Source organism: Canis lupus, chromosome 9 (assembly GCF_048164855.1).
Source record: "Canis lupus baileyi chromosome 9, mCanLup2.hap1, whole genome shotgun sequence".
Lineage (NCBI taxonomy): Eukaryota > Metazoa > Chordata > Mammalia > Carnivora > Canidae > Canis > Canis lupus.
Genome location: NC_132846.1, coordinates 25323889 through 25351777, shown reverse-complemented (window position 1 = coordinate 25351777; position 27889 = coordinate 25323889). Strand labels below are relative to the sequence as shown.

The following is a 27889-nucleotide window of genomic DNA, read 5'->3' as shown; positions in this document are numbered from 1 at the left end:
AAAGAAGAAAAAAAGTGGAAAGAAAGAAAGAAGAAAGAAAGAAAGAAAGAAAGAAAGAAAGAAAGAAAGAAAGAAAGAAAGAAAGAAAGAAGAAAGAAAGAAAGAAAGAAAGAAAGAAAGAAAGAAAGAAAGAAAGAAAGAAAGAAAGAAAGAAAGAGAAAGAAAGAAAGAAAGATAGCTGTGTGATATGTGAAGTGATATTAATTTGCTTCATTGTGGTAATCATTTCAAAATGTGTATGAAAATATCAAATTATAGATCTTAAATATATATAATTTTTGTTTATCAATTACATTTCGGTAAACTTGAAAAAATAAAGAAATAAGATAGGTCAGTGCGAGAGGGAGTCGTTGGGCTAGAGGACTCTTGGGCATCAGGCTGCTTATACCCATGTTTTATTCTTTCTTTGCTATATTGAGAAGAATTGGGCTAAATAAAGCACAGTTTTGGAGACTGTGTAATACAGAATATTTCAAATATATTTCTTTATTTCCATGTAGCTTCTGAAACTACCAAGAGCAGTTAGAAAATCAGCAAAAAATTCAAGATCAAGTCAGTCTTCAGTTGCTTATCTTTGTGAGAATCCTAAACTGTATTACTTTCTTATTTTATGAGATCTTTTAATATTTAACATTACATAGACTTTTGATAAGTTTTTACAGACTGATGCATTTTCATTATCTATCAAGATAGCCCTTATTTCAATAAAATTTTTAGTGAATAGCCTTTTGCATAATTACCCTACATGTAATGACAGGATAATCATAAGATTATTATGGTTTAAAATGGGAGTTTTTTCCACTTTTATCTTCTACTTTTTATAAAATCTTTCCAGTAATAGGTTTCTTCACTGTAAAGATGAATGTCTACAGAAGTAATGAAGAACTATTAGGATTACTTATCTTTGTCGAATGTGAATTACTGGAGTTTTAAGTCTTCTTCACATTTATTGTAAACAATTTGCTCCATCTGTAAAATAATAGAATTATGAAAAATTTTAGATATATCTAAAATTATAAACATATCGTAGGTTCTCATAAGCTGTATTGTTGCTTAATTTTAATATGAGAGACTTAAATTTTCAGGTTTTAAAAACTCTTGTTTGTTTTCTGTAGGCAAGTTTTTTTTCAAATAAGGATAAATTACACAAAAGAAATTTAAATGGTCTTTAAAAATTCATTATATATAATTTTAAATGACATAAAAACTAAGATTTGGCAGCAGATTTATAAACAAATCCTCAATTTTTACGTTTGTCTTTTACATTTTCTGTGTGTCTACAATATGTAATCAAACAACTGAAAACATTTAAAATCAAGCATTGCTTTATCATGACTCCAAAGTAGCAGCTAAAGGAAATCTCCTATTGTGCCTACAAAGATATTTAAAGAAATATAGCCATGTGTATAGCTACACTGCTGTCACCAACATCAGATATGAACTGACAGTATCAAGCAGTCCTGTCTTCTTTAGTACAATATCTATGGCATAAATATGAGCTGGAAAATATTTTTTATGGAGTATTGTTCATCCAGAAATTACTAATTTAGAATTCACTAAATGCCTATATTCCCTGTAAATATTCATATTCATAGTATGAAATATAAATAAATATAAAGTGGTACAGTGAGTCTTCAATCTGAAAAAAACAAAACAAAACAAAAGTTTATTTCTTAAATTAAAAGGCAAAACCTTCTGTTTTATTTTTATACGTATATGTCAATGGTTTTCTTCCTACTTTCCCTCCCTTCCTTCCTTCCTTCCTTCCTTCCTTCCTTCCTTCCTTCCTTCCTTCCTTCCTCCCTTCCTTCCTTCCTTCTTCTTTCCTTCCGTTTCTCTCTCTCTTTTTTTTTTTTTTTTGAATTGTGATCAGGACTCTTAATATGAGATCTACCTTCTTAATAATGTCTAAGTATATGATAGGGTATCCCAGCATAATGTTCTACAGCAGATCTCTAGAGCTGACTCATCTTACAGAACTGAAAATTTATACCTTTTGACCTATATCTCCCATTTCCATCTTGCTCCAGCCCCTGAAAATCACCATTCTACTCTGTTTCTATGTATTTGGATATATTAGATACCTCATAAGTGTAATCATGAAGGATTTTCTCTTCTAGGACTGGCTTAATATAATGTCCTTAGTTAATAATGTCCTCCAGGTTCAACAGTGTTGTCATATTTGGCAAGATTTTCTTCTTTAAAGCTGAATAATACTCCATTGTATATATATCTTCTTTACCCATTCACCCATTGATGGACACTTAGGTTGCTTCCATATTTTGGCTATTGTGAAATATGCTGCAATGAGCATAGGAGTACGACTACCTCCGTGAGGTAATGTTTTTATTTTTTTTAAAGACTTATTTATTTATTCATGAGAGACACAGAGAGAGAGAGCCAGAGACACAGGCAGAGGAAGAAGCAGGCTCTCTGCAGGGAACCTAGTGCAGGACTCAATCCCGGATCCCAGGATCATGCCCTGAGCCAAAGGCAGACACTCAACTGATGAGCCACCCAGGTGTCCCTCAATTTTTTGGATAGATATCAATAAGATTGCTGGATTACACATTAGTTGTTTGTTTGCTTTTGTTTTATTTTTGTTTTTGTTTTAAGTAGACACCATACCCAGCATGGAGCCCAGCATGGGGCTTGAACTCACAACCCTGAGATCGAGACTTAAGCTGAGACCAAGAGTCAGATACTTAACTGACTGAACCATCCAGGTGCCCCTGGTTGTTCTGTTTTTAATTTTTGAGGAACTCTATACTGTTTTCCATACTAGCTGTACCATTTTACATTCCAATGGCAGTTTAGAAGTGTTCCAATTTTTCCACATGCTTGGCAATGCTTATTTTTTTAATTGCCATGCTGACAGGTGTGAAGTGATATCTCATTGTGGTTTTGATTTGCATTTCCCCGATGAGTAGCAGTGTTGAGCTACCATTCATATACTTGTTGGCCCCATATATATGTCCTTTGGGAGAAATCTTTATTCAAGTCCTTTGCCTATTTTTTAATAGGGTTATTTCTATTTTTACTATTGAGTTGTAAGAATTCCTTATAAAAAACATTCCCTTTTCACTCTGTTTTTTTTTTCTTTTACTGTGCAGAAGCTTTTTAGTTTGATGTAGTTCCACTTGTTTATTTTTGCTTTTGTAGCTTGTGTTTTTTGCTGTCATATCCAAAATATCATTACCAAGACCAGTATCATGAAGCTTTTTCCTACTTTTCTTCTTGGAGTTTAATAATCTTAGGTCTTACATTTAAGTATTTAATCCATTTAAGTTGTAAATTATACTTTACCCTCAAACTGCACAAATTTGAACTGTGCAAGTCCGCTTATAAGATGGATTTTTAAAATAAATATAGTACATATTGCAGATGCATTCTCTCTTTTTATGATTTTCTTAACATTTTTTCTCTAGCTTACGTTATTGTGAGAATAAGTAATTCTCACAATACATAATACATAACATAATACATATAACATGCAAAAGGTGTTGACTGTTTATGTTATTGATAACATAACATAACATACTGTATGTTCGTAATATACTTTAATAGTATTCAATGTGATGCCTCCAGCTTTGTTCCTACTCACAGCTCTTTTGGCAGTCCAAGGTCTTTTGTGGTTCCATATGAATTTTAGAAATATTTCTTCTACTTCTATAAAAAAAAAAGTGCTATTGGTATTTTCATAGGTATTGGATTAAATCTATAGATCATCTTAAATAATATGGACATTTTAACAATATTAATCTAATCTGTGAACACAATCTTTCCATGTTTTTGTGTCTTCTTTAATTTCGTTTATCAATGTTTTATAGTTTTCAATCCACATGTCTTTCATCTCTTTAGTTAAATTGGTTCCAAAGTATTATATTGTTTTTAATACTATTGCAAGTAGGATGATTTTCTTAATTCTTTTTTCAGATAGTTCATTGTTAGTGTATACTCTTAATACACAAAATAATTCAGGGGCATGATCTCAACTTCAAGGGCTCCACTCCCAAGGATGACTGTCTGATAAGTCTAATTCATTGCAGAGGGAAAAGTGAGACTCTGTCCTTTAGATATTTATCTCTCTATGAATTCCAGGAAATCTCAACTGGACTCTGAGTTTATCACTTACTAGCTAAACTTAGCCAAAGTTTTCTTTTCTGTGAGCCTCATAAGTCAGTATTTTGTGATTTCATAGAATTGCTATGGTTTTAAATGAAATACTAAAGCTATGTTTAATTTTTCTCTATTTAGATAATTTTAGTTTTGTGCCTAGTTGACATGATTATCCTCCTTATTTACTCCTATATTTCAAGGAGGGTATATCCTAGTAAGAAAACCCTTTGATATCTAGAAACATACTCCTACCCTCATTACAAGGACAGTTGAAAAAGGTTCTCTCTGAACTTCTGGTTTGGTCTGAACTCAGCATGAGGCAGGCATCCAAGAAATCTCAGTCCTTCTACAGTCTTAATAAAGGCTTTTCATCACTTTATTTCTAGTAGGTTTCAACCATACCCACATTAAAAAAAATTAAAGATAACTACTTTTTAAAATATTTTGCCATTATCTTTCCCTAAGTAAACTTCCAATTCTGCAAGTGGGTATACATAAAAACGTCTCTGGACATGGTGTGAAAAAGTATAACCTCAAGGTATATAGCTTTAAAGTGTTGTCAGAAAAAAATAAAATAAAATTAAATTAAATTAAAAAAAGTAAATAAAATAAAATAAAGTGTTGTCATGGAAATTAAGAAAGCTCATTTTGTAATTGACAGTTATGCTTTGTTTGGATTATTTCCATACTTGAAAAAAGTTCAGAAAAGTCATCAGCCATAATTCAAGTGTGAATTATATTATTTAATTTCAATTATTTGGATATTTCAGAGGAAAATGGTTTGGGTTCAAGTTATTAAACCAAGAGACTGATTTGTATATCAAGATTACTTTTCTTTTTTGTTAATACTTAAATAGTTTTATGTTTAGTCATAATCTTGTACACTATTATGGCTTTGGCGCCACTATTCCAATCTCATATTATTATTGCTATATAATGTTTTAAACATATTTAGAAGAATATTGCAGTGTTTATATTAATTTAATTAATATTAATTGCTTTAATAAAAATTTATTAACAGGAGAATTTCACTGTGGATTTGAAGATGGTAACATTTGTTTGTTTACCCAAGATGACACAGATAATTTTGACTGGACAAAGCAAAGTACTGCAACAAGAAACACAAAATATACTCCAAACACAGGACCTAATGCTGACCGTAGTGGCTCTAAAGAAGGTATGAGGGTATGAAATGTTGTGTTTATAACAATTATACTCCAGTCTTATACTTTTAGAAATTAATGCCATTAATGCCATTAATATGACATGCAACAGAATGCTATAGATTTGAAGGTTATGGATAAAACATTAAATTTTTATTGTGCAGTCAATAATTCAGATATTCACAAAGTTTGTAGACATTAATTTTCTCTCAGAAATCATTGGCATATATAGTTGAGAGATTCAAATTATTTTAATAATTCAAGTGTTAAATTCCAATTTTGTCTAAAATTTTTATACATTTTAAGCAATTTCATTCTTAATTATGTAAATCATTTACTTATTCTTTATATTATATATATGAAGATTTCAATGAGATCAAAATTCTCCTATGAATCTATAATTTACTTCATATAAAAACTCTAAAACTTCTTAATGGTTTCAAACTTCATATCACCTAATAATAATGTTTTTAAACATTTTATATTGTCTTTTTAAAGGTTTTTATATGTACATTGAGACATCTCGACCCAGGTTGGAAGGCGAAAAGGCTCGACTTCTCAGCCCTGTTTTCAGCATAGCTCCTAAAAACCCTTATGGCCCCACGAACACTGCATATTGTTTCAGCTTCTTTTATCACATGTATGGACAACATATAGGTGAGATGGCAAGAATTACTATGTTTCTTCTAGAGTAAATCATAATTAAGAAGAAGAAAGTTCACAAACATGAGCATGAAGTCGATTTTAGTCAAAGAATATCATCACTGACCTTTAAATGACTTAGTTTCAAATAGCAAAATAAGATGCTAAGACTGTTCCCCTGTCATATCTTAATTTCCAAATTTTGGATTAGAATTTGAATTTTGGAACATTACCTATCCCTTCTAGAATCCTAATTCAGGAAAATCATTAGTAGGTTAAATTCTTTATGATCTTTTTCTGAAAGTAATACCAATATAACTCAGGCTGCTGCTTTCAAAGAAATTTGCATGAGTAACACTTCAATGTGTGTTAAAGACCACAAAAATGAGTATTGTCATACTTGCAAGGCAAATACTTTCAGCACTTTCTACACATTTGGAATACTGGTATCATATTTTCTTGTTTATAAAGTATGCCTAACACACTTCGTAAGATTTAAGGACATCCTTGGTCCTGGAGAACATGTAAAGATGAAGACACCCTCCCTGCCCTTATAGACCCTGTACAGGAATGGAGGCTAAGAGAAATAATCATGCTGGATAAAATATTGCATATTCTTTAGAAAGAACCTAGCAGGGGTGCCTAAATGGCTCAGTTGGTTAAGCATCTGCCTTCGGTTCAGGTCATCATATGGGTCTTTATGCACAATTCTAAAATCAAACAAACTGAACACACAATTTTTGAACGTATTTGGCAATATATGCCAGCCTGATCTATGTGCCTTAGAATATAAACTTATTTATAGTCTTTATATATCAAAACAAATGTGAAAATATATACCATTTGTAGCAAAAATATTATTGTGCTTAATTACAAGATTCTGTTCCAGATCCTTCCAGAGACTGTCACATAATATACGAGATACACATTCTTTACCTTTCTAAAATAAGACAAAATTCTAAATGGCGAAGCATCTAAACCCACAAAGCTTGGACCAGGGCCTGTGGATCTGTATCTAGCTGAACAATAAGGCAATGTTTAAGGATAAAGGAAAACGTTTCTCTATGAAAGATGAATACATTTTCATTCGACAGAGTTGAGCACAGGGAAGATTAAGCCACTGATAATGAGGAAGTAAAATGTGGGAAATTAGGAAGATATTAAGTGTTTTCATATAAATATATAATTATATAAACTACTAAAATTTTGCACGTGATATATTCCAGCTACTGCATTTTTTAAGCGAAGTAACCCCCTTGATCAGTTCATAAAAAAGAGCATTATTGTTTATCTTTTACAGTAAGAAAACTGAAGCTCAGAGCATTTGTATGAATTACAAGTAACTTGCTATGCTGGGGCATAACCTCACTGCCAGCACCATTAACCAGTACTTTTCACAGTGGAGTACTAGGTAACAAATCTAGAAGGACAAACTTGTACAGTAAAAAGTACCCTTAGAATGAAGTTAAGACCTGGGCTGGAACTTGGCTGTAGCACTCAGGCACTGCAGGAATTTCGAAAATTCACTTAAAGTGTCTGCATTATGGTTTCCTCATCTGTAAAATAGGAATAATAATTCCTGTTTCAGAAATTTATAGTTCAAGTTAAATGAGATAACATATATAAAATTCCCCCATCAGATGGTAGACACTCATAATCTTAGGCTACTTTGACTCTCAAATAGCAGCAATTATGGCAACACTCAAGTAATAGCTAATGTTTATGGACCAGGTACTATTCCTAACATGTCATGGATTATTTCTTTTCATTTTCACGATAAACATTGTGCTCATTAAATCAATTATTTCATAGATAAACAAACTGATACAAAGAACTTCATTTTACTTGCCATATCATCATAGCCCATAAATAGCAAAGCCATGATACCAATCTGAGAAGCTAGACACAGAATATGCCTGCTTCTCCACTCTGCAAGGAGACTTATGAAGTGTCAAAAAAGTTTATCTAATTTGTTGGTTGAGGAGACATTACAGATTTTGTGCAGACAATGTGCATAATGAGATTTTTGATTTGGGAAAGTAAATCTTAAGAGTGGGTAAAATCACTGAGAAACAGAATATAGACCAGAAAAGCAGTTAGGAAGTTATGACAGTAGTCATAGGTTCACTACAGCCTGACCTATGAAAAGAAATAAATTTCCACACCACTACCAAACCATCTTATTTATTGTGAGATTATGATCTTATTACAAAGGTATGATTAGCTCAACTCTAATATTGCCCATAGCTAGTGATGTATGTTTTACTTATTTATTTCAAATATATTTCTCAGACTTCCTTTCTCTTTTCCCAGTATACCCTGGAATAGGCTTATTAAATAAGCCTATTTAAAATTGATTTTTAAATAAATTATTCCAAGATTAATATTTTGAACTACTTTAATGAATAAAATATGCAGTTACTATTTTTATGAGGCTAGCCCCCTTTCAAAACTTCTGCATATTTATGTTGCTCCAAGATAGTTTTAATATACTTTTAACTTCACACTTGTTATTCTTTTTCTCTTGATTGTCAATGAATGTCCAGGTGACTTCTGCCAGGGTTATTCTGAATTGTTTGAGGAAGAAAGGCAATTCTCCATTTCTTCCATGTGCCCATACATTTGCCACTTTGATGCCTGTGCCATTTCTCTGTCTCATCATATGTTTGAAGTTTGCAGGTATCAGACCTGTCACTTGAGTCCCACTTGGCAGGATATAATCATGCTGCTTAATAAAATCTAGGCAAAAATGTTTGTTTCAGACATTGACTAATCAATGAGGACTAAATGAGTGAACCTCATTAGGGAGATTGCCTATAGCTGAAACCTTCCCTCTTTGCAAATATTATTCTAAGACACTCATTTATCTGAACACCCGGGGGGGGGGGCATTTATAGCCACTGGCTTTACAAATAACATTCTCAGTTTGATGGATTCTCTTAGAAATCCAGATTAAAAAATGATTTTTCCTGGATTTCTAAGCCTAATTGTGGTTATTCCTTCTTGAGTAACTATAAATAATCTTTGCAGTCTAAACTATGACTAATGCTCAATATATTATTATAAAGAGTTGTAATTTTTTAAAACAAAAATGGGTGATCATTTATGCATTACTTAGAAAAGATTCCTCTTTAAAATAAAGTCAAATATGGCATATTACTTAATGATTACTGCATAAAAAAATTCCCCAAAATTTTGTGGCTTGAAACAACAAAACATTTACCTCTTAATGTCTGTGGGTCAGGAATATGGGTGCGGCTTGGCAGAGTGTCTGTGGCTCGAGGTCTCCCATGAGGTTGCAGACAAGCTGTCAGGCATGATTGCCCTCAAATTTGAAGACTCAACTTAGGGATGATATATTTTTAAGCCCGCTCATTTGGTTTTTGGCAGGCCTCACTCTATCATAGTATCAGACTAAGGACATTGATTTCTTGCTGGCTGTTAAATTCCTCTTAGTTCTCAGTTCCTCGGCATATGGACATCTGTCTGGGATTCTATCATGGCAGGGCAGCAGGCTTCCTCCAGAGCAAGCAATCCATGACAGAGAGCAAATACATGCTCAAGACTTTTAACTTCTGTCTTATTCTAACAACTGAGCTGATAATTCCAACCCACACTTAATGGGAGGAAATTACAAAAGAATGTTAATGCTAGGAGGTGGAAATCATTGGGAGGCACCTTAGCGTTTATTTGCCACATTGGTACAAGTTCTTGTTAGTTTAATGTTTCATCAAAATTGATTGAAGAAGAAAAAATTGATTGAAGAAAAAAGTAAATGAAAACTACAATAAGCTAACTGTAAATGAAAACTACAATAAGCTAACTGTTGATTTATATGTACAGGATACAATATCTAGCTCTTGACAATAGTGTGATTATTTCAGCAATCCTGTAGGCATTTTGATTCATGATTAATCAGCTGGATTTCTAATGTTCGTGAGAGGAATTGAACTTCACATGAGGCCACATTTTGTTTTTGATACAACAAAAGCTTATTAAATTCAGTAAAAAATGAAATTCATTTATTTCTAGAAAGAATGTGAGTTATAAGCATCATCATATTATACCAGGAAATTAAGGATAAAATTACAAAATGCACTTATGAATACATCCATTGAACTTGATAAGTATGGTTCAATAAAGTTGTGACTCTAGAAACCCAATTTCACTGTGGAACAACTGGGAAGCAAAGAAAAAGAATCCATTAATGGGATCTATTGTTTCATGAATTTTGAGAGTGGGGAAGAAGTGATAAAGTAGAGATGTAGTGTTGTAGATGTGCCTATTTTAAGAGGAAAAAAATAATAGAAAGGCAAATTTATAGATACAAAAGTCAAAAGGAAGAAAGTTTCCTGAAGAAATGGAAATTGAGAGTTCTAGTAGAATTAGCCTTGAAGAAGGGAACTAATGTCACTTCCACTGAGGTGAGAAGAAAAGAATTAAGTAGGAATGTGGCTGTTGAGCCACTCCTAGATGCAAGAATGGCAAGCGGACCTAGGAGTTGCCTTTTTAACAATATCTATTTTCTTCTATAAAATAAATGCAGCTGTTGCATGTTCCAAGAGTATACCATTTGAGGAGAATGGTAAATGGAAGCAGAGACCAATCAGTGATACAGAGGAAGTTGAAGCAGGTGAAGATCAGGATATCAGTCTTCAGTGTCTTAAAATGTGTTTTAGGATATAATGCTCAGTTTCAATGCCAATTACTGAATTCCCCTGCTAACTGATTTCCTTGCTGTCTCTTGGGCCCATAGTTTCTGGGGTAAAGATCATGCTCTAAAACCAGTAACATAAGAACTTTAAGTATATATGTCCCTCTGGCTTCTCCTTAGGGCAGCTGCATAGTCTATACCAGCTAGTCAGGAAGTTCTCCAAATGGGCTGTCTTGTATCTGGGACCCTTTTCTAGGGTCTATCCTTGTTCTGCTGAACTACATGAAATTAGGCCTCTCCCCATTACATGGTGCCCTGCGAATGTAAATATTTATTTGCCCACTATATAAATATTTATTAAGCAAATGAATATTATTTTAAATCAGATGACAGAATAAATACTTTTGCCCTTCTTAAATCACCTAAGTAACTCACATTCTTCTTTCAAAAGCTAACTCAAGGACAGATGCTGAAATTTTCCCCCATACTCTTACTCCTTTTGTTCCTATGACAGCTGGTGCCCATCTCTATCATATTTGTCACTCTGACCTCTGAGAGACTGTAAGCCCCCGAGAGCAGTAATGATGATTGTTTTCTATTTGACCCTCTGAAACAACTAATGCTCAATAGATTTTTTAAGAAATAATATAAACTAGATATTTAAGCTTATGAGTGTGCTAGAAAAATAACAAAGCAAGGGAATTAAAAGTATTGGTGCAGATTGGAAACAGATCATTTCACCAAGACTTTATAGAATATGTTGGGGGAAAAAATAAATCATTCGGTTAGCTTGAATTTGAATCTAAGTGTTCTGGCAACTAAAGCACAGAGGAAAGCAAAAGTGTCACATATTTCTTAATGACTAATTCAAAGAGAAATTTATGTTTATAAAAGTACCCTTAGTAGTATAATGGGAAATGTCTTCACTCGGTACTTTTAGAAAGATATAAAACGGGTTCAAATAAAAATTTTATATACTGACAGGCCATAATACATTACAGTTCATGTTTTGGGTTGCAGTATCATGGTCCAGATATTTCATTTTGTGATTGACTAAGAGAATACAGAAATAGAATTTAACAAATCTGGAATTAACCTCTAATTAAATTTCTTTTAATAAGATATCTTATTTACCTTTTAGCGAGAGTGGATTAAAAACTCTCTCAGTGCTGGCAAAGTTTTTAAAATGGAGATTTCAGTGGTTTTATACAAGATAAGAAGGACAATGGTGACAATCTTTTGCATGATCCTAGAAGTCTGATTTTTATTCTCATTTTGGTTAAAGACCATATTTCTTCTGTTTGAGTAAAAAATAAAGATGCTTGCTTTTATCTCAAGTATGTTCCTCAAATAGGAAATTAGCTCACTTTTTTTTTCCACTTGGAGTTAAACATGATAGGAAAGAGAGTTTGAGCTTGTTTTCAGTAAAATTCTATTTGTATATAATACTAATAATGCCAAGGTCAATCAGTGTGAGAATAATGCTGTAGGTGGAAGACATTCATTGATTAAATTGTTTTCTTGAATTAAGACATATTTTTTCAAGTGGGGTTAGATAGAACGGAACTCTGATTTATAACCACTTGTAATTAAAATGTGTTATTACACACACTTGTCAACAGACTGTCTAATAAGACTGTATGTAATATCTAGTGCACTTATCTTTTAAGTCTGTGTTTTGAACCACCAACAACCCCTAAATTTATTCTCCTCCTATTTATTTCTCAAACAATGTGTAGTAGAAACTGAAATGTTTAAATAAAATTAATGATATGACTGAGAATGACTGGTGTTTCAAAATATACAAGTCTAATTCTTAGTGTAATAAATAAAAAATAATATTTCATCAGTTGAATTGATAGTAAGTAAATGGGTTGACTTGCTTTTGTTTCTCACTCAATGTACCAAACTTTTTAAACTAACTTCACTGAAAGTATAGATTTATTGTGATGAGTATTTTTACCCTTCAATCTTGAATTTACTCATTTTTGTTCAACAGAATGAATTGCACATGCTATGTGCCTAGTAGTATATAGAGTTCTATAGAAAATAAGAAATAATTGTAGTGAAAGGTCCTTATCCTTCAAATAGTTTGTCATCACATTTAGGATAATAAATTACTGAATAAAATAAAAATCAGAAAGTAATATTCATCAAAATACATGACAAGCCTGTGCTGTGGGTGAACAAGGGAAAGGACACTGAAAGCAAAGTTAAAATAAAGTTTCTATGGAAGAGAAAAAATGTAAACCATCGTAACAAGTATTCTGCTGAAGGCAAAGGTTACAGGATGTAAGAAAAGAAGCCACATGTTGGAATGGAGAATAATGGTCTTACCATAGAGAAGGGGAAGTGGTATAGCCAGAGCGTCAGGGTCTACATAAGGGATGTGATACATATCAGAGAAATAGAAAGCCTGATGAAGGCTATGTTTGAGGAAAATTTATTGGACACTAATGTAGAGATTCAACTGGATACAAAGAGGCATGGTGATGACTGGAGAAAATGAACTGACATTTTTTTTAAGATATCATTGCAATTATATATTGAAAAAAATAATAGTAGATGCTTGCAGCCATTTATATTCAAGTAGAAAATGATTTTATAATTTCCCACTTTTGTCTGTGTGTATAAAACAAATGATACTAACAATTACCTATCAATATACATGGCTCTTGCCTGAAGCTAGATGATTGTGGCACATCCTCATCTTCCATGAAATGTGAAACACGAATTAATGTCTATATTACTGATTAAAATAAAAATGTGATTTATATGCAAGTGATCCCTAGGCCTTAGAGTAAACCAAATTACAAATTAATTTCTATGAACTCAGTAATTTCAAGTAGCTGTAGGAAATATGTATGCACATATATTTCAGTTGTTTATATAAAACATATAAAATACATATTTTTAGTAAATAGTTAAAAGTAAAATTATGATAATGACTTAGAGAAGAGAACTAGGTAATAATAATTATAGATAGCATTTATGCAAATTATATTTACACAGTAATTTCTATGAAATAGTATCAAAATAAGAATCATTCTATTTCACAATGCCATAAATAACTCCAAAACGTTGGTCAATGTTCATGAAATAATACAACACTTAGGTCATTTAGCCTTTCTGACCATAGTCCTTAATGTGAGGTCAGTTCTCGAGCTCTTGCACCTGACTTTAGAAGGGGTGGTGATCAAAAGATGAGAATTGAGGAACCAAAGAGAAGAAAAAGACAGTTAAATTTTGCTTAGCAACTTCAAACTTGTATCTTGGAACTAGGTAGCATTTGAAAATCCTTGGGGATGATTAAATTCTTACCTTTTGATACCTGGTGCCTACTCAAGCATAAACACAGTGCCTCTAAGGGCTTAAAATTACTTTTAAAGGGTATTAACACAATCCATCATATTCACTTTGGAATTTTCGTACTATAATAGTATAATAATGTGCTGAATCAGCTTTGCTGAATCTAACTTCTCTTGAATTGCTTTATTCTGTTTCACAAGTTCTAATTTCATTGACCTAGATGACCTGAACATAAGTTTAGATAACTATTGTCACTGAATTCTCTTTTGTAAACTTAAAAAACTGAAACTTGCTTGAAAAAAGTCCTAAAATTATTTATCTACTAATATTGCTGTTGTCTAAAATAAACCAGTGAATCAATAGTTTGGATTCATTGATTTGGATAATGGAGTATAATTAAGACTATGTGCATTAGAATATGATGCTTAAATTATAATATATTTTAAAGAATTTATATTACTCAGTTATACTTTTAGTGTCTTTTTAAATAAGTAATGCTTGCCTTTTAAAATAAAATCTGGGGCAGCCCAGATGGCTCAGCGGTTTAGTGCTGCCTTCAGCCCAGGGTGTGATCCTGGAGACCCGGGATCCAGTCCCACGTTGGGCTCCCTGCATGGAGCCTGCTTCTTCTTCTGCCTGTGTCTGTTGCTCTCTCTCTGTCTGTCTCTCTCTCATGAATAAATAAATAAAATATTTTAAAAAAAGTAAAATAAAATCTAGCCACAATTGACCGTAGCTCATATAATCTATTCAAAACCAAATTCAAATCTGAGATAATTCAGACCTGGCTTCTTTAGATCTAGAACAAATATTTTTCACATAATATTTATTCAGTAAACATAAATTGAAATAATTCAAGTTTGAATTTTTATTATATAGGTAAAAATATTAATTAAAAATATAAACATGATCACAAGGAAAGCATATTCCCTGAGAAAATATGTATTTGATCCTGATACAATAACTTATCACTATTGGTATAATAATGATAAGTTTTATATATATATAAATGTGTAAATTTTGTTAAAGTATGTATTTCTTTAAGTAAATTCTGAAAGACTTACAGTACATGTTACTTTTTTTGTCTAATTACAACAAATAAATCTAAAAAAGAATGTTAATTACAACAAATAAATCTAAAAAAGAATGTTATTTTATTAACATTTGACATAAATTTCCAAGTATTGATCCAATGATAGGACTGATTCCTGTCACTTGAATCAAAATAACTGGTCACGCTACTCAAGAGAAATAAGACTTAAACATAAAATGGTAATTCATTCATTTCCATATATTTACATTAGCACCTCACATTTACATTTACCTCACATCTACTGGTAACTTTTAAAGTATGGAAAAACTTGAACTGCCCTAATAGCTTAGAGAGTACATCCTTGATTCTTTCTATGCAAGATATTGAAGGCCTTCTATTAGAAAGAGAAGTTAGGTGTTACATTTAAGTAATTTAAAAAAAAGATAAATGATATTTTTCTTTCTGTAAAAGCAGTTCAATTAGCTAAGAGATCAGTAGAGAATACTACAGCTTAACCCAATCAGTTATCACTAATACAGCTGTAGGCTATAGCAGACAGAGGCCATGGAAGAGATGAGGAGCCCCTTTTCTATCTAATGCACATATAGACTGTTTCTTCAAATAATTCCTAAAGGTGTATGTTATATACCCACTTTGTAAGTCCAATGACAACTAAGAAATTCAAAAAGTATTATAACTTAATTTAATGTTTAACACAATTTATTTTTTTATTTCAGCTTGATTTCCTTGTAATCCCTCCTTGTTGTGGATTTATGTTAAAAATTAGAATTCAGTTACATCACACAGAAATATGTTCTGCAGTGTCTTTTCCTTTTGGCACAAGGTTGCCTTTCTGGTGTACAAGGTACCAGTACCAATGAACAAGAAAAATTGAGCCTCATTGAGTATCTAAAAAGGAAAATAGATGGATTCAGAAAGCTACTTTTTGCCACAAGGGATTACTGAGCACAGTGGGATAGTCCCCCAAATTCAATTCTTAAATAGCACAAAGACATAAGTGCCTTTCCATTATTCTCAGATTGCTGAATCTTGATGTAGTAGTGTATCTCACATTAACTGGCTCTGCTGCTTTAGATCTTACAGGAGAAGCAAACAAAATCCACACCTATCCTGTGGAGATAAAATAAGCTCCATAAATTTTGGGGGGGTTTAAGAATGAATAAAGAGGATTAAAATAAGAGAGAGAGAATGAGAGAGATTGAGAAAATAAAGCTCCAATGAAGATTCCACAGAAAAAAACAAAGCTAATATGCATATAGTAAAGGAAACACATATTGTTGAAAAAGACTTACAATTCAAGTGAAAGTACAATTTGTCCTGTATATGCTTTATAGATTTCAGTATATTCATAAGAACATGAACTTTATTAAACAATAAAAAATCACAATGACATAACAGTGGATGAATTTTTAAAAATGAACTGAATAAAAGACAGAAATAAAGGAGAGCTTTATGAGATCAGAAAGGAATGTAACATCATAAATTATAATAGCCAACAAAAGATGACATTGGAAACAAAAGAACAGAATCCATACAATGGAAATTAAAATCAGTACTATGGAGGACAAGCCTGAGATTCTTTTTTACATTGAAGGGGAAAAAACAAATAGTAGATTCTGGAGCAAACATGAACATGTGACAAGATAAAATAAAAAACAAAGCTGTGGAACATCATGTATACATATGCATGCATTATTCTTAAATATAATACTAACAAAAGGAAAAAATCATAATAAAAGAGTGGTAGTCCACTACCAACTAAAACTTATTCCTGTAATATAGTCGCAGTTCAACATTAAGAAGCGTACTAATACAATCTACTCTATCAATAGAGAACTAGAGAAATATTATTTGACTATCTTGAAGATAATAGTAAAACATAGTGAAGACTGTATGAAACGTAATATAGTTTAAATGCTTTAAGTCATTTTAATTCTCAACAAAAGCTTATGCTAGTTATTATTATCATTACTTACATGATGAGGAAATTGAAGCAGAGAGATTAAAATACTAAACCAAAGTCATCCAGCTGTGACAACTATGATGTAAGGAATGCAGAGGTTCTTGTTTAAAAAGTAGGTATTCATATTGATGGATTTTTGCATAATATGAATATGTGTGCTTATGTATAAAGAATTAAACAAAATTTATCTAAAAATCTGAAAGAAAAACTATAATGTAATTGTACACATATAGATAGATATATATTAAAAAAAAAAACAACTGAAGCAATATACACCAAAATATTAAGGAGGCTCCCTCTAAGAGATCAATTTAATGGTGATTTTTATATTGTCTTTTCTGCTTTGCAGTGTTTGTGTGCAATATTCACATAAACCAATGTATATATTATATGGAAAATAGATATAGATTTTAAGAAGAAAATGACTATTTGTAAAACTTATCAAAATGAAAGTATCTTGAAGTCACTGGCTCCAGATAAAGAGTTACCATAAACAACTATTAAAATGGGTGAAATAGATTAAGTAATGGTTTTCAGAAAATGGAATAGGCAGGGCAAGCCTGAGATCTATGGGGAAAAAAGAAACTAATGAGATCATTTCTACAGGAGCCATTTCTTTGCCTGAGAACAATTTCCTGGCCCTAACATAGAGTCTGGAACTCAAGCATAACATGAAAGTGTTACTGAGTTCAGGAGGTAGAGATGAGAGTTCTGGGCAGCTGAAGTAGTTAGAATCTGTGAATCAGAATAAAAGAAGGGAAGTGTGCAGAGTTGACTCTAGAAGTATATGTGGGGTTCCATGTAACTCTTTGTCTGAAGGCTATTCTGTACTTATATAAGACTCATAAAACCCAAGGTTTATGGTATGGCAACCTAGAAGCTTTTATGGACTTGGCAATAGAACAGAGATGGGAAGGCCAAAGAGTCCTGGGAGAAGAGCAGTAGGGAATATTGAAGTTTAAGCTATTTTAGGGTGAGGAGATATCTTAATGGCCTCTGACACATGAAAAAACCAGACAGGCTCTCCCTTAGTAGTTAAGATGATTCCCTGGAGAACTGACCTCTCTATACCTTTCCTTAAAAAAACAAAATCTAAGCCCCAACAAGATCCACAGTAGAGACAGATTTGGAGGTTGATTCTCATAGAGTTAAGGGGTTTAGAGCAACAATTTGGGCTTTCAACAGATCAGTATTGTTACTGTAAACCAAGCCTATCTATGCAAATTTGACATTATGAGTCAGTAATTCAATGGTCTGCTGAAACAAAACTGCCTTCTGAGAAATATTATAAACCTAAGGCTCTATAACGTGATATTCACAATGCCCATTATTCAATGAAAATGATTAGATATACAAATAAACAAGAAATGTAATCCAAAGTAACTTAAAAAGTAAAAACCACTCCATAGAAATGAACCTGAAGAGGGCCAAACATTATACTTAGAAAATAAAAACTATAAAAAGGTCCAACAAATATGTTCAATGACATTTGAGTGAATATGTTAAAAGATTCACAGGAAATAGTCTTAATGATTGGACAGGTAGGTCTAGCAGGGAAAGAGTAACTATACAAAAGAGCTAAATAAGAATTATACTGGAAAGTAGTAGATAAGACATAAAAAATTCACTGGAGGAGCTTAAACAACACCGCAGAAAGAAAAGAAAAGCTAATCAACTTGAAGACAGACAAAATTTTCCAACCTGAGAAATGAAGGAGAAAGATTGAAGAATAATGAACACAGCCTCCGGTGACTGGTAGAAGAATCTTAAATTGCCTAATATATATATATATATATGCCTTATATTATATTATGCCACATATATTATGAATGTATATGACATAATATGCATTTTCCTTTCCTCTGAAAAGGAAAGGAAAGGGATGACACAAGGGAAAACCTTTATATATATATATATATATATATATATATATATATATATATATATATATATAATTGGAGTCTGAAAAGTAGAGGAAAGGGATGAGGCAGAAATAAAGGAAAAGCCAAAAGAAGTTCAGCAAACTCTACATAAAGATGAATATGAAGAGAACTGTATTTAGGCTCATTATAATCAAATTACTGCAAAAGTAAAATAAGGGAAAATGCTCAAAAGCAACCTGAGGGAGAAAGAAAAACATACAAGGGAACAAAGATAAAATGATAGCTGACTTCACATTAGAAACTGTGCTATACAGAAGAAAATAGAACCACCTTAAAGTACTCGGGGAAAAAAAGTGGCAGAACTTAAAATCTCACAAAAACATTGGAGTGAAATGAAGTTGTTTTTATATAAACATATCTGAGAAACTTTATCTCCAGCAGATCACCACTACTACAAGTACTAAAGGATGTCCTTCAGGCCAAAGGGAAGTGGTGCTAGATTTTAACTCAGATCTACAGATAGAAAAAAGACTGTCAGAAATAGTAAATAAGGGGTTCCTGGGTGGCTCAGTCAGTTGAGCATCTGCCTTTGGTTCAAGTCATGATCCCAGGGTCCTGGGATAGAGTCCCACATTGGGGTGTTTGTTTCTCCTATCCCCCCTGGTTGCTTTGCATGCACTCTCTCTCTCTCTCTCTGCCAAATAAGTAAATAAAATCTTTAAAAAAAAATGGTAAATAAGTGGAAAATTTAAAAACTATGTTCTTATGATTTACATAAACTACATCTGACTATTCACAGTAAGGTGAGGTTTACAATTCAAACAAAGGTAAAAGATACAATTACTATTAAAAATAGAAAAAGGAGGGATCCCTGGGTGGCGCAGCGGTTTGGCGCCTGCCTTTGGCCCAGGGCGCGATCCTGGAGACCCGGGATCGAATCCCACATCGGGCTCCCGGTGTATGGAGCCTGCTTCTCCCTCGGCCTATGTCTCTGCCTCTCTCTCTCTCTCTCTCTGTGACTATCATAAATAAATAAAAATTGAAAAAAATATATTAAAAAAAATAGAAAAAGGATAAGTAAATTAATTATACTATTGTTAGGTTATTACATGTGTGAAGTAAGATATAGAGTATAAAGTATGAACTTTGAAATGAAAGGAGGAATGTAATAGTAAAACAAGTAAGGGAGGTAAAATGGATGAATTTTGAGCATGAAGAATAAAATATTGAAATAATTAGACTACGAAAGTTATGAGTACCTTTTGTAGCTCTGAAACAACACTAAAACACAATTTAAAAGGAAGATTTAAAAATCAGTAGAAGAAATAAATTGAAACCTAAAAAAATAAAATAATATCAACTGAAAAGAAAGAAGGGAAGGAGCTGCAAAGGACTAAAAAAAAAAAAAAAAAAAAAAAAAAAAAAAAAACAAGGGACAAGTGGAGAACAAATAAGATGATATACATAATTCCAAACATATCAAAAACTATAGTAACAATAAATGAACTAAAATTAGAAGACAAACGCAATAACATAGATAAATATAACAGAAGTTACGTTGAAGAAAAGTAGCGAGGCACACAAAAATATGCTTACTGCGTAATTTCAGTAATATGAAATTCTAGAAAAGGCAAAAATCATTAGTTAGTCAAGAAAGTCTTGTCAGTAGTTGCCTGGCAGAGGAACAAGGGCTACGAAGATTAACTGCAAAGGAAAGTGAGGGAGCTTTTTGGGAAGATGGAAATATTCCATATCTTGATGGAGTGGCGCTTACACTACAATACATATCAATCAAAAGTTATTGAGCTGTACATTTAAAAAGAGAGAATTTTATTGCATGTAACTTATATCTCAATAAAACTGTTTAAGTGTATCAAAATACTGATTGCTTAGTGATCAATATATCAGACTCTAATCTGTGGGTTCAAATTTTGCCTCTGCTATTTACTTACTGTAGGAACTGATCAAATAACCACTCTAAGTTTTCTCTATAGTTGTACTTCATAGGATTGTGGAGAGGATTAATTCCTTATCTGGAGTAAGTGTTTAACATATAGTGTGTTTTATTAGTATCATCAGCACCACTACTATTTTTACTATGTGCAGAACATGAAACTGTTGAAAGAAATATATCAAATCATGTAGCGAGCTTATTCTTATTTTATCTTCAAATAATTCTTTTAGAAGAAAATGAGACTTGGATGAAAAGTAAACTGAAAAAGAGATTATAATTGGTAATATAAGACAAGGCAATAAGAGTCAGACTTTGTGCAAGTCACTCAGTACATACACATCTGTTACAGCCATAACAAAGAAGTTACCATAAACTATATGGCTTAAAACAAGACAAATGCACTATCTTACAGTTCCAGAAGACAGAAATCCAAAACGAATATCATGGAGCTAAAAATCAAGGTGTCAACAGGGCTAGTTCCTCTAAAAGCTCTAGGGGAGAATAATCCCTAGCTTATAGAGCCTGCCTCTGTTTGGCTTGTGGCTTCTTCTTCCATCTTCAAAACCAGCCACGTAGTATCTTCTTTTTCGTTCACAAGACCTTCTTCTCTCCTGTATCAAATCTCCTTGCCTTCATCTTATAAAGATATATGGGATTACATTTAAGACCGACCAAGATAATCTAGAGTAATTTACCCATTTTAAGATCCTTAATTTGCTCACATTTGCAAAGCTGCTTTTATCATATAAAATAACACCACAGATTCAAGGGATTAGGACACAATAGTCTTTAGAGGCCTACCAAATGTCATAAAAGCAAGATTAGGAATGAAGAAAGGAGGAAAGACTAGTGTTCTGAGGAATTTTATTGTTAACAGTTTACAAGTGTTAGGTCAAGGAGGAACAAATGTGAAACAAAAATAAATATACAAAATAAAATGTCATTGTTATTTTTAGGTGTTCTAAATGTTTATCTGCGTTTGAAAGGGCAAACAACGATAGAGAATCCACTGTGGTCTTCAAGTGGGAATAAAGGTCAACGGTGGAATGAGGCTCATGTTAATATATATCCAATTACTTCATTTCAGGTAAGAAAAGAACCATCATTTCTGTGAAGAGACTGCTGCACATGAGCATAATTTTAAAGGCATACCTTGAGTAAACTTTGGGATATGAACATTCAGAAATTCTGTGATATGAGCATCACAAAAACGACAGTATTAAGTTTTTCTTTAGTTCTAAAAGCTGTTTTTACAGAGAAAATGCCCCCTTTTTATTAATACCTAGCAAATAACATGTTTGAATAATAGTCTTTCAAAATCCAAATGGTTTGCCTGGAGAAAGTATAATCCATTTCTATAAAATCACATGTGTATATTTTGTTTCCTGAAGATAAATAACACAGGTTCTTATAATAATGGAAGCTGGATAGTCAATTCTCAATTAATCTGTTTGAATTTTACTTGATGGAATTTTACATACTTTAACAAAATGTGTCTCTTTGAGATAATGCCGTTTTAGTAGTTTTAGTAATTTATCACTTTGATTATCAAAGTCAGAGAACTTTGAAGAAGCTATTTTTCTTTATTTTGAAAGAGAAGTAAGCTTACTTAGAGAAATAAGGCTTAATTGAATTAAGAAAGTTAGCTGAAAATATATGATAGACATTTCAATGACTATAAAAATGGCCATTATGGCTTGAGATAGTATTTCACAAAACAGTTTCAGTGAAGAAAATAATGTAGTTTAGTGATTTTATTTTTTTTTCTTTTTTTTTTTTAGTTTAGTGATTTTAATAACTATATATAATACATGTATTTTATGTACTCACCTTGAGTGTTTGTTTCAGATCAGTGATTTCTTCAAAGTACTTCAAGAGATATTTTTGCTTCCTATGTGACTGCCTCACTAACATAAACGTATACGTCTAATATATATACAATAAGTAAGAGAATAGTTATATTAATGTTTCCTTCAGGATACTCCTTTATTGCCATAGACATCGGTTTAATAATTGAGCACTTTCAATTTCACTATTGAGCACTTCTTTATTATCATAATGAACAGTTCAATAAATACTTTTTGAGCTACTCCTGTGTGCCAGGAACACTGCTAGGTTGAAGATCTAAAAATGATTGTTTACCTCAGGTTAGTAGAAATATACATGTAAACACTTACATCTCATACTATAAAAATTGCAGTAATGGAGGTATGTACAAGGTTCTGTGAGCACACCCAACCAACAAGAAGAGTATGGAAGAAAGTCAAGAAAAACTTACTGTATGAACTGAAGGCTGAACCAGGGAGAGGGATTGCAAAGCAGAGAAAAAGCTAACATTAGTATTGCAGCAGAGTTCAGAGTGAACAGAGAGAGACGTTGACATTGTATACCATACAATTTGTCAGGGAAGCAGAAAAACTTTTCTGGACTTTGATACATAAAGATAAATAAGACTGATGTTATTGGAGGTTAAGGAATCTATGGAGCTTGGGTAATGGGGGGGTCACTAGAAGATTTTACTCTGGGGATTACCTGGTATAGCAGTCATGTTGCTGGTTCAAAGAGGCAAAACTAGGTTGGCAAACCAATTACGACCTGTAAAATTCACATAAAAGATGTTGAAGGGACAAATTGGGGAAGTGGTATAAAAAAAAGGGATGATTTCTAGATATACTTAGGTGTGAAAGCTAGCAGAACAATTTTATGTTGGGAATTTGGGAAGCAGCCATAAATGACTAAGAAGTTTCTAACTTAGGAGTCTTGGGTAATGCTTGTGCTACACATTACCTTAAATAACAAAAAAAAGGAAAAGAGACAAGCTTCAGGGATGAATATGGTTGCTTCTATTTTAGACATGTTAATAAAAATGCCTATGAAGTAGCCTTTTAAAAGTGTGCAGGTTGCTGTACACGTTTATCTGAAGCTTTGGGGACATACACATTTGTGAGTCAACGGATTGTCTGTGGTACCTAGAAATATGGGAGTGGTTGATATTTCCAAGGGAAGGTGGACATATGTGAACAGTGATTAAATGATGGAACCATGCAGAACACTACCTAGTAATATCAACTGTGGGAGAAGACCTCAATCCTAAGTATTATTTTTTAGTATGTTTTAGAGTTAAAAGGAAGGAGATTTGGGAAAGTTTGATGCCCACAGAGTTTAAAGACAGTGATACTCAAATAAGAAGCAAGTTGAGTCCAGTGGGCTAGTCATTACAGAGAGTGCCTACCTTTGAGAGATCTGTGTGAGGTAGTTAGGAAATCAGGAAAACCAGCATCTTAACTAAGATTATTCACTACTCTAGGGGTATCTGGGTGGCTCAGTCACTTAAGCTTCTGCCTGCAGCTCAGGTCATGATCCCAGGGTCCTAGGATGGAGCCCCATGTCGGGTTCCCCACTCTATGGGGAGTTTGTTTCTCCCTCTGCCCTCTCTCCCTACTGCTTATGTTCTATTTTTCTCTCTCTTTCTCTCTCTAATAAGTAGGTAAAATCTTTTAAAAGATTAACTACTCAGATTTAATAAAATAACCTACAGATAGATATTAAATTGTCATATATATGCAAATAGTTATTTTATTCTATAATTGTTCATATTAGAGAAAGTATGAATTTTGTTTTATTTTGTTTTTTGTTGTTGTTGTTCTTGCAAGGGAATGTTTCTTCACTCAGGATGTAACAGCATGGAGAATCCAGAGGAAATGCCCCCCTGAATATAAGCAATGAGGGGAGTTTCATAGGGAAAGAAATGAGAGGCAGGGTCAGCCCCAGTTTGAGATTGCAATCTGAGAGAAAGGAATTGTTTTGCTTTGTGATTTGACCCATCTTACTCCACTGCATCTTGTTACCAGAATTATTGATTTAGAGAAAGGATTTCAAGACATGAATTAGTCTTTTGTTATCAGGAAAGATGTGGTCAGTGTAAATTCAGAGTAGAACATTTTTACAACTCACTACAAATGACAACCAATTTTCTGCAGCCTTGAGAATTTACATATTAAATTCACAAAAAGAGATCTATAAGAATGTTTAAAGCAGATGTTCAATAATGTTCAAATGAATAAAGCTTTTTTCACAATAGTCCAAACGTTGGAGAACTCTCTTCTCTATAATCTTCTCCTCATTCCAACTGAGAAATCGGACTGTGTTTGCATAGTTGGTGCTCAAAGTAGTTAACATTTCTGGTACTTTTTGTTCCTTTTTGTAGATGCATATTTCCATCTAGTATCAATTTTATTTTGCCTGAAGGACTTCTTTTAACATTTATTGTAGTGTGGGTCTGCTAAACATAAATTCTTTTCACCTTTTGTACTTCTGAAAAAGTCCATTTCATCTTCATTTTTTGAAAGATATTTCCTCTGAGTATAATATTCTAGTTTTTCCTTTTGGACTTTAAAGAGGCTCTGCTGCCTTTTTGTTTGCATTGTTTCTAAGAATAAATCTGCTCAAACTCTTATTTATCCTATATGTAATGTGACTAGTTGCTTTTAAGATTTTCTCTTTATAAAAAAAATGATTTTCTCTTTATCACTGGTTTTGAACAATTTAACTGTGACATGCTTTTAGGTAGTTTTCTTCATTTTTAATGTGTTTGTGGTTTATTGATCTCAGATCTGTGAGTTTATAGTTTCTATAAAATTTAAGCATTGTCTGGCTAATATTTCTTCAAATATTTTTGTTCCTCCTCCTCTCCTTTAAGACTCTAATCCAACACCTTATGTATTTATATAAGACTCCTTATTTATGTGCACATATGTAGTATTACACAACTCATGGATGCTTTTTTAGTGTTTTTAAATATATTTTTATTTGCCTTTCCCTTTGTATAGTTTCCATTTTGTCCTCACATTCACTAATCATTTCTTCTGCAATGTCTAATCTGTCTTCAGTCATATTCGGTGTATTTTCTATCTCAACAATTATATGTTTCACCTCTACAAGTTCAGCTTGAGTCTTTGAAAAAATATTTCCCACATCTTTGGTTAATGTTTTGAGTATATGAAACCCAGACCATTGTAGGTGTTTTAATGTCACTGTGTACTAATGCTAACATCTGTGTCAGCTCTTGGTGGATTTTGACTGTTTTTTTTCCTCCTCATTACAAATCATTTTTCTGCTTTTTTTCATGTCTGGTAATCTGATTGGGTGTTAGACATTGGAATTTTACTTTGATAGCTAAAATCCTTATAGTTTTACAAAACACTTGGATATTTTTATACTTCTAAAAATATTCTTGAGCTTGTTTGGAATGTAGTTAAGTTATTTGGAGAGTTTGATCATTTTTGGTCTTGCTTTTAAGATTTGTTAGGAGAGACTGAAGTGGTGTTTAATATATGGCTAATTATTTCTCACTACCAAGGCAAGAGTCTTTTGAGTACTCTGTCCAATGCCCCATGAATTATGAGGTTTTCCAAGTCCGGGTGAGCTGGGTACTGTTACCTTAAATGCATCCCTCTGGTTCTTTCCCAATTGTTGGGTGGTTACTGCACATCCACGTTCTGATCACTACCTTGCTTAATACTCGAGGGAGACTCTCTGCAGATCTCTGAACTCTGTCCTTGCTTGTATTTTACCCTGCACACTCTAGCTGCCTTGGAGTCCTTAGACTCTCTGCTCTATCTCAACTGAGATTTTCTACCAAGCTCTATCTTTCTGCTTGCACCATGATTTATCAGTTCTATATAGGGCAGTCATAGGGCTCACTTTGTTTGATTCCTATCACTCATTGATCATTGTTCTTCATTACCTAATGTTTATTGTTTTATATATTTTATCCAGTTATTTGTCTTTTTCTGATGAGGAGATAGATTGAGTTCCTATTAAATCTGTCTTGGCTGGAAGCAAATGAAGAGTAGTAGTTTGTTTGTTTGTTTTAAGAATAGCAGTTTTTAATGAAGCATTGTAAAGCTATTTAAATTACCAGTCAAAAATAAGATACATAAAATCATATTCTTATTTTGGATTTCTACGTTCTTTTATTCTCTGACATAATTCTAGGTCTGTTGACTAAAGGTCTTAGGTCTGTTGACTAAAGTGTTATGACTATTGTGTCATTAGTCTTGATTTTTGAAGGAGACATGAAACACAACTACATCAGTCTACCCCATATTTTGCTTTTATTCTGTTTGGTTTTGAGTTTTTCATTGTTTTGAACTTTTTTTCAGACAAAGCATTTTTTACTCAAAAATCATTTGTAAACTGTCAAGCTTTTCAGAAATACTTGCTTTGGTATGTGATGCCTACCAGGAAAGCACAGTCAAAACTGTACAGAATATATTAACATATAAATTAAGTTCTGAGAAGTTTTAATATTACTCAAATGTAGCTTTGTGGCATTGTAGAATGTTTTTAATTCAAGTGGAAAGGATATCCCATACCTCTTGGAATTTTAAATGAAATATAAGTGATTTTGAGCCTCTGCGGCACTGACACTTAGGTTGTTTTATTTGTTTGGAGTTGCATGCGTTTAAATTATTTTGATTTATAAACCCTTTAAAAAACAACCACTTTGTTTGAATGTGTCCAATTAGTTTGCTTAGATGAAAATAAAATTATGTAGTACTTTTCAGGGTAAATAGAAGTTTTATCCTACTGAAATTCCCTTTGGGGCTCTTTGTCAAGAATTAATTTAGTATCATCAGTGCTTGTGATGAAAATATATTTTGCAGGATTTGGGAGGATTACAGCAAAATCTCCAAAAAAGTAAAATTGATACAGCGTTATCTTAGAATGTTGTTTATAATTTATGTTACACCAAGAAAAATATTTAACCATCCTCTTTAATGCTTTAATTCTTTTCATAGTATATTCCAAATGCTTTCCAGGGGGAAAATATAGAGACTTTCTGAAAACATAAAATACAGTCTTTATGTTTTCTTGTTATAGGTGAAAGGAATTCTGGATATCTTCTACTCTTATGCCCTCATTTAAAGATTTCAAAATGATTTTGAGACATTTTGACGTTTATCTTAAATCACATAAATCCTTAACATTAAATAGGGATTGAAAAGAGATTTTAGTTCTCTTATTACATTGTGCTGCCTTCATGCTTATCTAGCTAATAATGATAATGATCTGGAATATATTGTCCTCCTTACTACATAACACATAACATGTAGATATATATCTGGCATTCTGAGCCAAATTCC

At 32.5% G+C, this 27889-nt stretch overlaps 1 protein-coding gene across 3 annotated transcripts in view; it reads left to right on the top strand.

Annotated features, from left to right (window-relative positions):
- The window catches only part of MDGA2 (MAM domain containing glycosylphosphatidylinositol anchor 2), a 784495-nt gene that overhangs the window by 740436 nt on the left and 16170 nt on the right, over positions 1 to 27889 (top strand). For all 3 annotated transcript variants that reach the window (XR_012036556.1, XR_012036555.1, XM_072838458.1), the window contains exons 13-15: positions 5141 to 5296; positions 5781 to 5939; positions 21698 to 21828. Coding sequence is in view for 1 of the 3 variants with exons in the window: in XM_072838458.1 (XP_072694559.1) it covers positions 5141 to 5296; positions 5781 to 5939; positions 21698 to 21828 (446 nt within the window). In the remaining 2 variants the exon portion in view is untranslated. The remainder of the gene's footprint in view (positions 1 to 5140; positions 5297 to 5780; positions 5940 to 21697; positions 21829 to 27889) is intronic.